Source organism: Chenopodium quinoa, unplaced genomic scaffold (genome assembly GCF_001683475.1).
Source record: "Chenopodium quinoa cultivar QQ74 unplaced genomic scaffold, ASM168347v1, whole genome shotgun sequence".
Lineage (NCBI taxonomy): Eukaryota > Viridiplantae > Streptophyta > Magnoliopsida > Caryophyllales > Amaranthaceae > Chenopodium > Chenopodium quinoa.
The window spans coordinates 3,580,160-3,592,760 of NW_018744626.1; the positions used below are offsets into that span (position 1 = coordinate 3,580,160).

Below are 12,601 nucleotides of genomic sequence, written 5' to 3' on the forward strand. Positions count from 1 at the left end.
AAAGCGTTGTAAACATCAGTAACAGTGTAGCATAGATTAGGAGATCCACCAACTTCTTTCCTTAAAGCACGAAGAGAATCCGTAACCCTAACCCCACTACCCTTCATAGTACTTATGAACTAAAAATGCTCACCTTGAATTTTCCTTTGAGACCTAAGGAGATGTCTTTTCTCAACAGGTATCATAGCATGATTGTGATCCATATTGTGTTTAACATCAGTCCAAACTCCTTTCTCATCAATAACAAAATCAATTTAAGCTTCACAACATGTACGGTAATCCAACTTAGAATCTTTCCTAGGCACCTTGGAAGAAGTATCCTTCAAACCAGCATTTGGACATACATAATTTCTGCCTCTCCAAACACTTGAAGTACCAACATATCGAAGTTTCCCTTTCCTAATACTAAATCCATGCCGAAATGCATAATCATTATACATTTCATATGCCTCCGCATCACTGTTGACTTGTTTCCACTGCAATTCAGACTTTTCACTTTCCTTATAAACAACTTCATACTTATAAACTGCAATAAACAAACAAAATGCATAACAAAAATTATTATAGTTCAAAATAAAAGAACAAAGTTCAAATAAAAGGATAAGATGTTCATAATTACTTGTACAATTCTATATTAAAATATATATAAAATCAAAGGTTCAATATAATAAAATAAAGATTCAAAAAATAACATGACAGTGTTCATAATATATTTAAAATACTAATAATACGACTAATACGAATTATAAACAAATAATATTCATTAAATTCATCAAAAAATGATAAAATTCATCACAAATTAATAAAATACAATAAGAACTCAAAATATCTTAAACAAATTCTAGAAGCTAATCGTAAATTGATCAATAATTTAATTAGTTCATCAATTAATAAATTGAATAATACAACTAATTAAACCTAAATATTATGCAATGTTCAAAATCATATAAAAATTCATAAATCAGAAATCAAATTCAAAACACTTTGAACAAAATCATATTATGCAATATTATCTGGACATAAATTGTTCAGCAAGAAATCAAAAGAGGCGAAAGTTCAAAATCAAGAATTAATGAACAGATTAATCAAAAAATGATGAAAATCAACACAAAATATTATAATACTACTGCAGAATCATATTAATCAAAATCTAATAAAAAATTACAGAAGATTAAAAATAATAGATCAATAATGTGATTAGTTCATCAATAAATCAATAGAAAATACAACTAATTAAAACTAAAAATTATTCAATGTTCAGAATCATATTCAAGAAAATAACAAACCTAATAACTATAAAATAAAAAAATCACAATCTCATCTCAAATATAAGCAACTAAATAAAACCTAATTATACAATGAATTAAAAACAAACGATAATTATAACTTCAAATAATTAGCAATAATTAAAAGTTGCTCAAAAATCACATTGAAAAAACCTAATTAATGAAAATTAATCAAATTCAGAAATCTTACCTCCACTATCAAGAACTTCAGGCACAGAAATCAAATCCATGGCAAAAAAAGAGCAATCAACAATGGTGAGAAGAGCACTGAATTAATCGAAAAGAGAAAGTAACTGAGAGAGAAAATTGATGAGAGAAAACTAGAGGAGAGAGAAAATCAACGAGAGAAAATTTTGAATGATAATTGAAAAGGAAAAATGGAGAAATAAGGAAAGGATTGAAAAAGGAAAGAACGCGGGAAATACGTTGCAAAAATAAGGAAACAAACAGCTAGGAAGAAGCAGCTACGTGGCAGCGCCCTATTGGTGGTGCACGTAGTTCTGTGTGCATAAGGGTGCATATTATAATTTGCGTGATTTTTATCCTCATCCCCGCCCCACCACCCACCAAACCAAGACCCATCCCCGCCCCACTGGGGCGGGCTGACATCCCTAATTACACAACACCTTCCTTTTGAGTTCATTTCATAATATCGTTACACTTTATTATTTGATAACGATCCAAGTATAAGTTTCATATGATTATGTATCATATCCATTATCCAATATTACAATTATTAGTTATGTAATAGAGGGAATATAAGATTTAAACTTCCTACTATTCATTTTAGGTACTAAGTAATGCTCTTAAGCTTTCGCCTCTTTTGACAAATTATTAGTTAAAAAATCTACTTAAATATTACTTTTAAGTTTTCGGCACTCTTTTAGTCTTTCCAACTCACTTGCATAAAATAATTAGTCAACTATAAGGAGTAATTTTTATTTCAATTGAGATGTCGACTAACACTTTATGCACCTTAGTAGCTTCCCTACTTTATCTTATCTCATCTTACTCCACTTTGTATAATTGTTTGGGTTCTAGCAAATAACATTATGTTAATATCCTCATTATACCACTTTGATTGGTTTATTCAACTCTAATCAACAATTATCAAAACTCCACTACATACAATTTCCCTATTTACTAAATGGATAGGTTTTTTTATTTTATTTTATTTTTTTTTTATTTTTTTTTGGAAAAAAGTCTAAAATTAGAAAGTTAGTAAATGTTCAAGAACCAACTATATCACGCCACGTGTAATAAAACACTGAAAATATAGATAGACCTTCTGCAACATGATTGGCTGGTGTCATCTAGAGAAAGATTACAGTATGTGGGTGTGAGGAATACACAAGATCATTGAATTTTGAAAGATTAAAAAAGAAAAGAAAACAAATTGAGGCAATAATTTGATCAACAATCTTTGAAGCAAAGATGGCAGCAATAGCAAACATTGCTGCTGCTTCAACTTCCTATTTTGGAAAGTCTGTAAAATATGCTCAACCTCCATTTTCTCTCTCCTCTACCTCTCCTAGAAATCTCACAATCCTTGCTATGGCATCACAGAAGAAGGTAATTATTACTTTATTTTTATTTTTATTATGTTATGCTTAATTTCATGTTCTTTATACAAGTATTAATTTTGCAGGGTTTTCTTGATTAATTTTATGTTATACTTAGTATAATCTAGTTTTACCTAGATTAATTCTCAATTTTCAATAGTATAAGGCCTTAAGGGTTTGATTACATACTAATCATGTAATGGTACAAGTATAATTAAGGGCCATATTGATTTGTTTTTCCTTGCTTTCTTGTCTTTGTATTTACGTGTTTTCATAAATCATGATAAAGTTAGCAAGTTGTTACATAAGAATAGTGATTGAATCTCGTTGACATCACTCTAAACGAAATTTTTATTATACACCTATTAAAGATTGCATTACACTTTACATCTCCTTTGAGAATGCGAATTTTATTGCAGCTAGTCGGATTTTTTTTTTTGTTATTATAACTAGAAATTTTGGTTTTTGTGACATTAAAGAAAGTTTATCGAACATAGCTTAGTTATAACTTAGGAGAACATGATTATTTAAATTATATTGTACTTATTACCATAAGAACAATTTAATTAAATTTACATTGAAGATTTTGTTGAATTCTATTGCTTAACTAGAAGTACTTTATTAAAATTAATTATACATTGGGTAGAAGCAACTTTTTGAAACTTTATGTACTTAAACAGGTGAACAAGTATGATCCAAAATGGAAAAAACAATGGTTTGGAGCAGGACTATTTTTCGAAGGCAGTGAAGAGGTACAAGTAGATGTATTCAAGAAGATAGAGAATCGAAAAGTTCTTAGCAATGTTGAGAAAGCTGGATTACTATCAAAGGCAGAGGATCTTGGATTTACACTATCTTCCATTGAGAAACTAGGGGTGCTATCAAAGGCAGAGGATTTGGGGTTATTGAGTTTATTGGAGAATTTCGCTAGTTTGTCTCCTGCGGCCTTAGCATCCGCGTCATTGCCCTTGCTAGTAGCCGCGATTGCAGCTGTTGTTCTTATCCCGGATGACTCTACTGCCCTTGTGGCGACTCAAGCCGTGGTTGCTGGCACTCTTTTTGCTGGGGCTGCAGGGTTGTTTATTGGGTCTGTGGTTTTGGATGGGTTACAAGAAGCTGATTGAGTTGTTATTGTGTTTGTATCATTGTATGTATATGATGAATATGTTGTTAGTGCATGGTTGGAGTTATAGATTAGAGGGAGAAGTGTGACAATTTGGTTAAAAAAAAACAAGAACATGTTTGTTTGAGAATTTTTGTGCATTTGTAAGCAAGAATTAGGACTCTTGACTACTATGGATTGAATTTATATGTATGAATTTTGGACAACATATATAGAGGATATTTGAAGGTTTATGGTAGGTTTGCAAGTTTGCACACTATTGAAAATGCATCTTGTTTTTTGTAATGACATTTATAAAGCTCTGGAACTCATCATATTATATGGTTTTAGCCCAACAACTTGGAGTAGATTGATGTCATTTTTAGCTTGTAAGTTGTAACTTTTAAATTTAACATACTCAATACTAAATAAGGTGCACATCAAAAGTTTAAAATTTACTCTATTAACGTTTTAGGACTTGTTCACTCTAGCTTAATTTCAGTTCAATTCAGCTCCTAATTTTCTTCTCTCATAAAATATTTATTTCAGCTCTATTCTTCTTCACCTCAGTTCAATAAATGTGAACATACCATTAGAATCATTTTGACCCTTTAAAGTTTAATTAAAGGTAAAAAAATGACAAATATTATCAAAATAACACAATTATTTATGTTGTGTCATGCAAACCGAATTGTTAATCCTTAAGCGCCATAAATTTGTACTCCGTTAATAAGGAAAGTGGTCTCTCCCTTTATTTGCTGTGATAATCTTCTTGAGTCATTTCAATTGTACGTTAAACCCTAAACACTTCCTTCCTTCCCTAAACAATCAAAACTCAATCGCAATTTCGATTTCTCAGCGAGGTACGCTCTTAATTCACTGCTGTTCTTCATGATTTTGGAATTCAGATGCTAATTTGAGTTTATTTTCCTGCAATTTAGTCCAACTCTGTGTAAAATCTATTGATGCATGCCAACTGTTTGTCAAAATTCCTCTTCTAATTTGGATTTTAATTATGATCCTCATACTACTACTACCCAATCTTATTTTTACAGTGTAGGGTTTAATTTATTGGATTATGGTGTATTTTTTAGTCTTCAAGAATTATGAATTTGCGATATGATTAGGTCTTTTAAGATTGATCGACGAATTTATTTCTTGATCAACAATTAGGGTGTATATTTTACTCTTCAAGGATTGTGTATGAGTTATGATTATGACTGTTTGTTCCATCTGAATTGCCCCTATTGATCTGTGTTTTGAAAATTTGTGAATGAATTTGAATACCCTTCTGCATAAAAGATTGTGTTTAACAATGACTGTGTTAAGAATCGCATTATCCCCGTGGTTGCCGACGAAAGAAAGGGAATGTACAATGATGATTATGATAAGCAATGCATGTTTAATAGGGCTTGGGAGCAAAGGGTATGAGGAAGTCCCGGTTTATGTGATCGAGTTCGGGGTATAAAAGTATGGGGTCAATGACTCAATGGACTCAATTCTAAGTAAAAATAAAAAAGCAGAATGGAGAAAAAACTTGAATTACTGGAGAGAGATAGACGTTGGAAATTATCAAGTCGAGTTGTCCCTATAAAGTTAATGGAAGTTTGGAATTATGATATTGTAGTGCACTTTGTAGTGTTAGCTATACAATCTGTTTTCTTATGTTGTATGCAGTTGTCAATCAAAGTTGTCTTAAATCGTTTGCTTCCCTGCTGTAGTCTGGTGCTTTCTTCTATCGTTTTCACTCTTATTTGAACTTTGAAGGTATTTTAAGTTATCTGGGTCATATTGTTGGTTTGTTTATATTGTAATTTTCGTAGTCTTACTACAATTGATATGGTTTATGCTACATTTTCGTGATATCTCTGTATGGTAAGATGATACACTTGGCATAAGTTTTAAGTAAATAAAGAAATAAAGATAAACAGATGTGATTATACTGGGTCCTTGTGCATATTAGTTCTTGAAAGCATAACCAGCAGTTCAACGAAACCAATTGTGCAGGATAGACTGAAAATGGGCAACTTATTTTGCTGTGCACAAGTTGGGCAATCAAAAGTTGCTATTAAGGAGAATTTTGGCAGATTTTCTGAGGTACTTGAGCCAGGATGCCACTTTGTTCCTTGGATTTTCGGGAGTAGCATTGCTGGATATCTTACACTGAGGTTGCAACAATTAGATGTGAAAAGTGAGACAAAAACTAATGTTGGTATGAACAAAACTGTATCTTCTTAATTTAGCAGAGATCGAGTCAATGGGCTTGTGTGCAATATTCTTTTATTCAATCAAGCTGATAAAGAAATATGTTTTGATAAGTTGAATGCTTAGGTTTCAATACCAATGAATAGAAGTTATAACTCTTAGGTGCCCTGGCTTATTTTGCAGCATTCACTTTTTGCTCAGTTGATGAGATGTTTAAAGGTCATTTTAGTAATCTGTTCAACGTCTGTACATTTCTGTAGCATTTATTGATGAGATCATGTATAATTGAGGCTATTTTTTTGTGCAGGACAATGTGTTTGTCAATGTCGTTGCCTCTATACAGTACCGTGCCCTGGCTGATAAGGCAAGTGATGCTTTCTACAAACTAACCAATACAAGATCTCAGATTCAGGCCTATGTCTATGATGGTATAATAAATTTAACTATTTTATGCTATAATAAATCTTTCTGTTCTAGTTGCTGAATTTCAACCTAACTACAATCTGTCCATCCTTTTTCTATTTCCTAGTTATTCGAGCCAGTGTCCCAAAACTCAATTTGGATGATGTCTTTGAGCAAAAGGATGAAATAGCAAGAGCAGTGGAGGACGAACTACAGAAGGTTATTTTGGCTACAGTAATTGATGTCTAATTTTGCTTTTCCTCCCTTCTATATCCAACTCTAATGTGTCCTTTATCCAAACAGGCAATGTCTTCTTATGGTTACGAGATCGTCCAAACACTCATTGTCGATATTGAACCAGATAAGCATGTCAAACACGCAATGAATGAGATCAATGCTGGTAATTATCCTCTTTCTGTTTGAGCTATCCATTGTAGTACAGTAGAACAGCTTCTGTATTGGGTAGTGTATCATCATCTAGCAGTATAAAACCATTGGTTGAAATCTGGTAGGCAATATATGTTTCCTGATACGTCAGATTGCTAGGCAAAGGAAGTAGTCATGACTACAGGCATCTTGCTAATGCTTCACATCTATAAGTTGTTTTTGACAATTTCAGTTATTTTTATGAGCTCATCATTTTTCACAAATGTTAGCATAGTTTTTCTCCCATCCCAATTTTTGTTGTGGGAGAGTGAAGGATCAATGATGTTCTTAGTTCAGTTGCTGAAAAATATTAGGCAAAATAAATTCTCATTCTTGCTATAATCACTTCCCAATTTTTAGCTGCAAGACTGAGGGTGGCTGCCAATGAGAAAGCAGAGGCCGAAAAAATCTTACAGATTAAGAGAGCTGAGGGTGAAGCTGAATCCAAGTACCTCTCGGGAATGGGTATTGCTCGTCAGCGTCAGGCCATTGTAGATGGTCTAAGAGACAGTGTGCTTGGCTTTTCAGAAAATGTTCCTGGGACCAGTGCTAAGGATGTCATGGATATGGTTTTAGTCACCCAATATTTCGACACCATGAAGGACATTGGAGCATCATCATCTAAATCTTCAACAGTCTTCATTCCGCATGGACCTGGTGCAGTTCGTGATGTGGCTTCTCAAATTCGCAATGGGCTTCTCCAGGCTCAAAATATGCATCAATGATGGCCAGAAAAGTAAAAAAAGTAAAGTTCTAACTTGTCAGAAAGTGTGGAAGGTATTCTGATCTGAATATTGTGCATAATTTGTTCATATTGCTTCAATGCTCTTAGTTAATCATAGGAGTATATGGGAATGATAGCTAAAATTGTTGATATGACCTGGCTATTTGCTGAAGTTTTTTTTCCTTGTTTTCTCGTACTTAATGAAACAATTTATACATATACAATTTGGTAATAACTTCATTTATCTCCAATAGTAATTTTTTGCCTGCTTTTATGATTGCCATATTATTATGATTTTGAAGGCTAAATAAGGATTGTAGTTAGCACTGTTAGCCGCTGCTATTTTTTATTTTTATTTTATTATTTTTTTTAATCCAATTTTGGCAGAATTAGATCTCTTAACACAGTTTCTACAAATCTCAAAGGTGGAAAAATATAGAGGGACAATGGCATGCTAGCCTGGGCTGGGGTTTCGTTCGAGGAACGGAAATTTTATTAAATATCATCATAAAATGTCACTGAAAATTTCTGTGCAGTATAGATACATTATACAAGTACTATCTGATAGCTAAAGGGGAGGGAGAATATACTACAGTATAAATTTCAAAAATTGTCAGCTTTAGAGGGTAACTCGTTTGTAATTTATTAGTCTTGTTTGAGATCAGGATCATCTTCCTTGTTTGGGTTAGCAACTGCATTCTTTTCAGCTTCTTCAATGGATTTCAGGATCTCCTCTCTCTTAGCTGCCAGATCGCGCATCTTAGTGTCGATTTTCTCGAGCTTGAGCTTAAGTTTCGATGGATCCTTCTTATCTTCAGGGTTCTTTTTCTTCTTCTCTTTTCCACCACCCTTTTCTTTGCTGTGTTCTTGATTATTATCACCTTTTTCCTTGCTTTCCTTGTCTTTCTTCTTCTTTTCTTTAACTTTCTCTTCGACTTTTTCTTCGACTTTCTCACATTCTTTTCCCTCCCCGTCTTGGTGCTTCTGCTTAATCTCCTCCTCTGTTCCTCCCATGATTATGAAAAATGAAAGTATATTATATAATTCTTGTAGATTTTCCTGGTTGATTTACTTATCTTTGGAATTAGATTCGAAAATAAAAATCCTCTTGTTTATTATGTATAAGTTGTTATTCTTTTTATAGGCTAACACCTATTTTTAGCTTTTCATGAAGTACAAATTAATCAATGGCCTGAGAAGAGGTTTTTTTCCTGAAAATGTGAATGCCCATTGGTTTGAACTTTGAAGTACATTGTGGAATGCAATTTGGTCAATCTTTTTGTAGGCAAAATAATAAAGGGCTTAAGGAACGATATTATCGCCTTATCGGAAATTCTTTTAATTGTACTATTTTTAAAACGGCTTGGACCCTTTCTTTTTATTACAATGTTGTTACTAGAGTAGTAGAGTGTTAACGACATTCTATTCTTAGGGGGTGTTTGGTTCATGGAGTCTAGTTATGTAAATGAGTTTAGAATTACTTTGTGATTGGTTTATGATTTTAAGAATACTATCTCAATCAAAGCATAAGGGGAGGTGGGTTTATTCATACCAATACTTTTAGGTATCAAATAAAAGAAAAAAAAATACTTTATACTTCATCTTGAATCAACCCAAACATATAGCAAGAATCAAGTTCTAAACCCATAACATTATGATTTCATTCCTGATTCTAACCGTATGCCATATCATTTTACGAATCAAACCCCCATAAATTGTAAAATTCTACTCATGTATCAATTAAAGGCCAGAGTTCAATGCCTCGAACAATAAGACCACTCTTCCAACCGATGCCTTGAACCTCATTCAGTGTCATCTCCAATACCATCTGTTCAGCCGCAGCCTTAGCACTAGAATCAAAATGGAATATGCCCATCTCGATCTCCATCCATCCATCAACTCTTTCCTCTGGAAGCTCATCAGGATCTCTACGCAAACTTCGTCCTGAATCTCCTGATGCCGCCTTCAGATAGAATTTGTTAAAGACAACTCCATGATGGTTGTAATTATTTGCCAGTCCTTCAGAATTTGCAAATACAGACACCATAACTGGTATTAGGGATGGCAATATTAAGTGGATATCCACAAACCCGCTCCACCCGCTATAAATATATGGACGAAAACCCGAATTAAATGGATGAAAAGTGGGTGACGGATGAAGCGGGTGATGGATCGGATCGGATGTGGATGATACTTTTTTCATCCGCTAACCATCCACCCACCCATTTAACATATATTAGATTTTTTAATTTAAGAATTTTAATAATAAAATATGAAATGTGCAAGAAAATTACTTATTTTTTATGTTGCAAATTAATTTTTCAAACATATATTGTTATTGTTTCATTTTTAATTAATAAAATAAAAAAAGTTATTGTACAAATAACCGAATTTAGAGTTTATGTGAGTTTTTTTTCCATTTTAATACTTATCCATTAATCATCCGCTCCACCCGTTTCATTCGCGGATGATGGACGGACGGATATGGATGATGGGTGAAGCGGATGATGGATGGAGCGATTAAAGTAATCAATGGATGCGGGTGAAGCTCCACCCGATCCGAATCCGATCCATTGCCATCTCTAACTGGTATATGTTCAAATCTATAAGCATGATTGTCATCTGCATCTGTCTTGAACACAAAATACACGGCGTATGTTGTATCTGGCGATAGGAATTTGGTGTGTATTCTTCCTTTTATTTCTAGACGACATTCATCATAGTCTGTATAGAGCTCAACAATCTCTAAGGACCTACAAAAAGATCATGCATTCTCATTAAGAGGCACTTTATCTAAGAGTGATCATACATTAACATATATACAGAGTAGTCGCATACGTATTAGAGTCTAAGACTATGCTCTGTTCCCTTAATTTTTACTATAAGGGATAATCAAGTATAGTACAATTTACAATTAAAATGAATTAAGATAAGTTCAGTTAAAAATAGAATATTGTGTATTTGCATATGTAGAAACTAGAATGAGAAGAAGAAAAACCTTGATCTCGGTACATATTTCCAGTGTTGATGGGTGCCTCCCCAAGCTATATTCAGAGCCCTTGCACCAAGCCTGTAGGATTTCTTTCCAGTCTATAAATCCAAGGAAATCTCTATGTTATGCAGCCAAAAATTAACATGTACAGAGTAAATCAGTATATTACCAAGTGGAGTAATAAAATTGTGCTACGTGACTAAAATTCGGCTCATGACTCAACATGACCAAAGAATTAGTAAAACTTATTACGGAGTATCTTTTACCACGTGTATACATTACGGAGTATTTTTTCCCCAAATAAACGTGTTGGAAAATAATAACATGGTACTAGGATCAATTAAATTTTGTTGAATGGACCCCACCTGACTGACTATGATTACAAATTTGCAAGTAGTTTCAACCTAAAAGTTACAACTCTTACAAGTTCAATTATTTGGAAATACGGGATTCTCTTTTATCCATATGTAATAGTCAAAAGGAAAAAAATATATGCAGTCTTAAAAACGGTATATAAGAAGCTAAAAATGAAAAGAAAAGAAAATGAATAAATATTTACATCACCAATTTACTCGTGAATTGTCGATAAATTTTCAACTTAATACTAAAAGGGAAATATATTAAATACTTATATGCTGCATATAACATTACCCTAGTCAAAATTATCTCTATTAATATCATCTTCAAAAAAAAAAAAACTTAATTTTTTAGAAATTTTATACGTGTTTAATTTAATATAAAATTGCTACCTCATACAAAGACCAATCAGAAAGCGGAAATATAAGAGTAATTAATAATCAGGTGTAGAAATTGAAAATCCAAAAATTCAGATATTCAAAACTTATCCAAAAACTAATTAAAATGCAAAAAAAAACAAAAAAAAATAAAATCCTTTTATTAGATTCCTATTTCTAACATTTATACATCACATAATAAGAAAAGTAGGAATCTAATTAAGGAATGAAAGGAGTAGTAATTACCTTAGAGCAATCATTGTTCAAGAGTATAGGAGATCGGCAAAGGCGAAAATAGAGTTCCTTTTTTGAAACAATTTGTTCTTGTTGTTGTCGTTGACCATGTACAAGCTGTGTGAACGATTGGTCGTCGATGAAGTGATCACAGTTTAAGGGAATAAACTTCTCCCAAGCTAAATCGGATTCGGAGGCGGCTAAAAACTGCTTTGACACCGCCGATGATCGGATGACATCGGTGGGCGTCGTCAAAGAAAGGATTTGCGAAAGACATTCTTCAGGTAAGTCTATGAAGCTTGTACTTGACAAAGACATGTTTTTAAGATTTTTGGGGTTTTTGCCTTTTTAAGGGGATTAACAAGAAATGAAGTTAAGGAAAAAGGAGGGAATAAATGAACCAAGTCTTATTTTAATTGCTCTTATGCCTCTTAAGTCGAGTCAGCAGCCCCCGCTTGGGTCTTTTTTTTTTTTTTTTTTTTTTTTTGGTGGTCTTTAGAGTTTAGAAGAGTTTTACACCCATCCATAATTAACCCACGACCAAAATTGTCGACATGACTAATCAACTAACGTAATTCATTAATTAAAAAGGTTCACATAAAATAGTTGTATCTTGTATGTGGTCCCTAAAGCCTAAATTCAACAGTTTTAATGAATAGTTTTATTTATTTATTTATTCTATTTTGAGGAGGATGAATAGTTTTGACAATTACGATATAATTTAGGTGAAAACAAAACAAAATTTCATGTGCTGTCGAGGTTACTCGATCAGTCATGGTTACTGGTCAGAGGTTATTTAGTTAGACAGTGAGACAGGTCATATTATGTATGTGTCAGTCTGTCAGACAACGCATGGCCAAACAAACAACACACTTTTTAAACATACATAGTCTATTCATATGTTTACATTGACTCTATATTTTATTTTTATTAA

General features: G+C 32.8%; 4 protein-coding genes across 7 annotated transcripts; 2 read left to right on the forward strand and 2 right to left on the reverse strand.

The window, feature by feature from the left end:
* The first annotated feature begins 2,605 nt into the window (after positions 1-2,605).
* Positions 2,606-4,209, forward strand: LOC110700537. The gene is made up of 2 exons (XM_021878089.1): positions 2,606-2,858; positions 3,529-4,209. The coding sequence occupies exons 1-2, from the start codon at positions 2,721-2,723 to the stop codon at positions 3,970-3,972; spliced, it is 582 nt and encodes a 193-aa protein (XP_021733781.1). The 5' UTR covers positions 2,606-2,720; the 3' UTR covers positions 3,973-4,209.
* Positions 4,210-4,671: 462 nt separating this feature from the next.
* LOC110700539 (hypersensitive-induced response protein 1-like) lies at positions 4,672-8,088 on the forward strand. Of its 3 annotated transcripts, none has more exons than XM_021878094.1 (6): positions 4,672-4,813; positions 5,958-6,158; positions 6,463-6,583; positions 6,685-6,776; positions 6,861-6,957; positions 7,344-8,088. In XM_021878094.1, exons 2-6 carry the CDS (start codon positions 5,970-5,972, stop codon positions 7,706-7,708), a joined length of 864 nt encoding a protein of 287 aa, XP_021733786.1. In that variant the 5' UTR covers positions 4,672-4,813; positions 5,958-5,969; the 3' UTR covers positions 7,709-8,088. The 3 variants fall into 3 exon arrangements, with proteins under 3 accessions (XP_021733786.1, XP_021733785.1, XP_021733784.1); XM_021878093.1 differs by having other exon boundaries at positions 4,673-4,813; positions 5,963-6,047; XM_021878092.1 differs by having other exon boundaries at positions 4,674-4,813; positions 5,958-6,047.
* A 94-nt stretch (positions 8,089-8,182) lies between these two features.
* LOC110700538 (putative F-box protein PP2-B12) lies at positions 8,183-12,586 on the reverse strand. 2 transcript variants are annotated; one of them, XM_021878090.1, is made up of 4 exons: positions 11,680-12,586; positions 10,706-10,797; positions 10,294-10,460; positions 8,183-9,756 (listed from the first exon to the last, which is right to left on the reverse strand). In XM_021878090.1, exons 1-4 carry the CDS (start codon positions 11,983-11,985, stop codon positions 9,437-9,439), a joined length of 885 nt encoding a protein of 294 aa, XP_021733782.1. In that variant the 5' UTR covers positions 11,986-12,586; the 3' UTR covers positions 8,183-9,436. The 2 variants fall into 2 exon arrangements, with proteins under 2 accessions (XP_021733782.1, XP_021733783.1); XM_021878091.1 differs by having other exon boundaries at positions 10,706-10,777; positions 11,680-11,821.
* LOC110700895 (protein PXR1-like) lies at positions 8,353-8,721 on the reverse strand. The gene has a single exon (XM_021878476.1). It carries the CDS (start codon positions 8,719-8,721, stop codon positions 8,353-8,355), a length of 369 nt encoding a protein of 122 aa, XP_021734168.1.
* Positions 12,587-12,601: the final 15 nt, after the last annotated feature.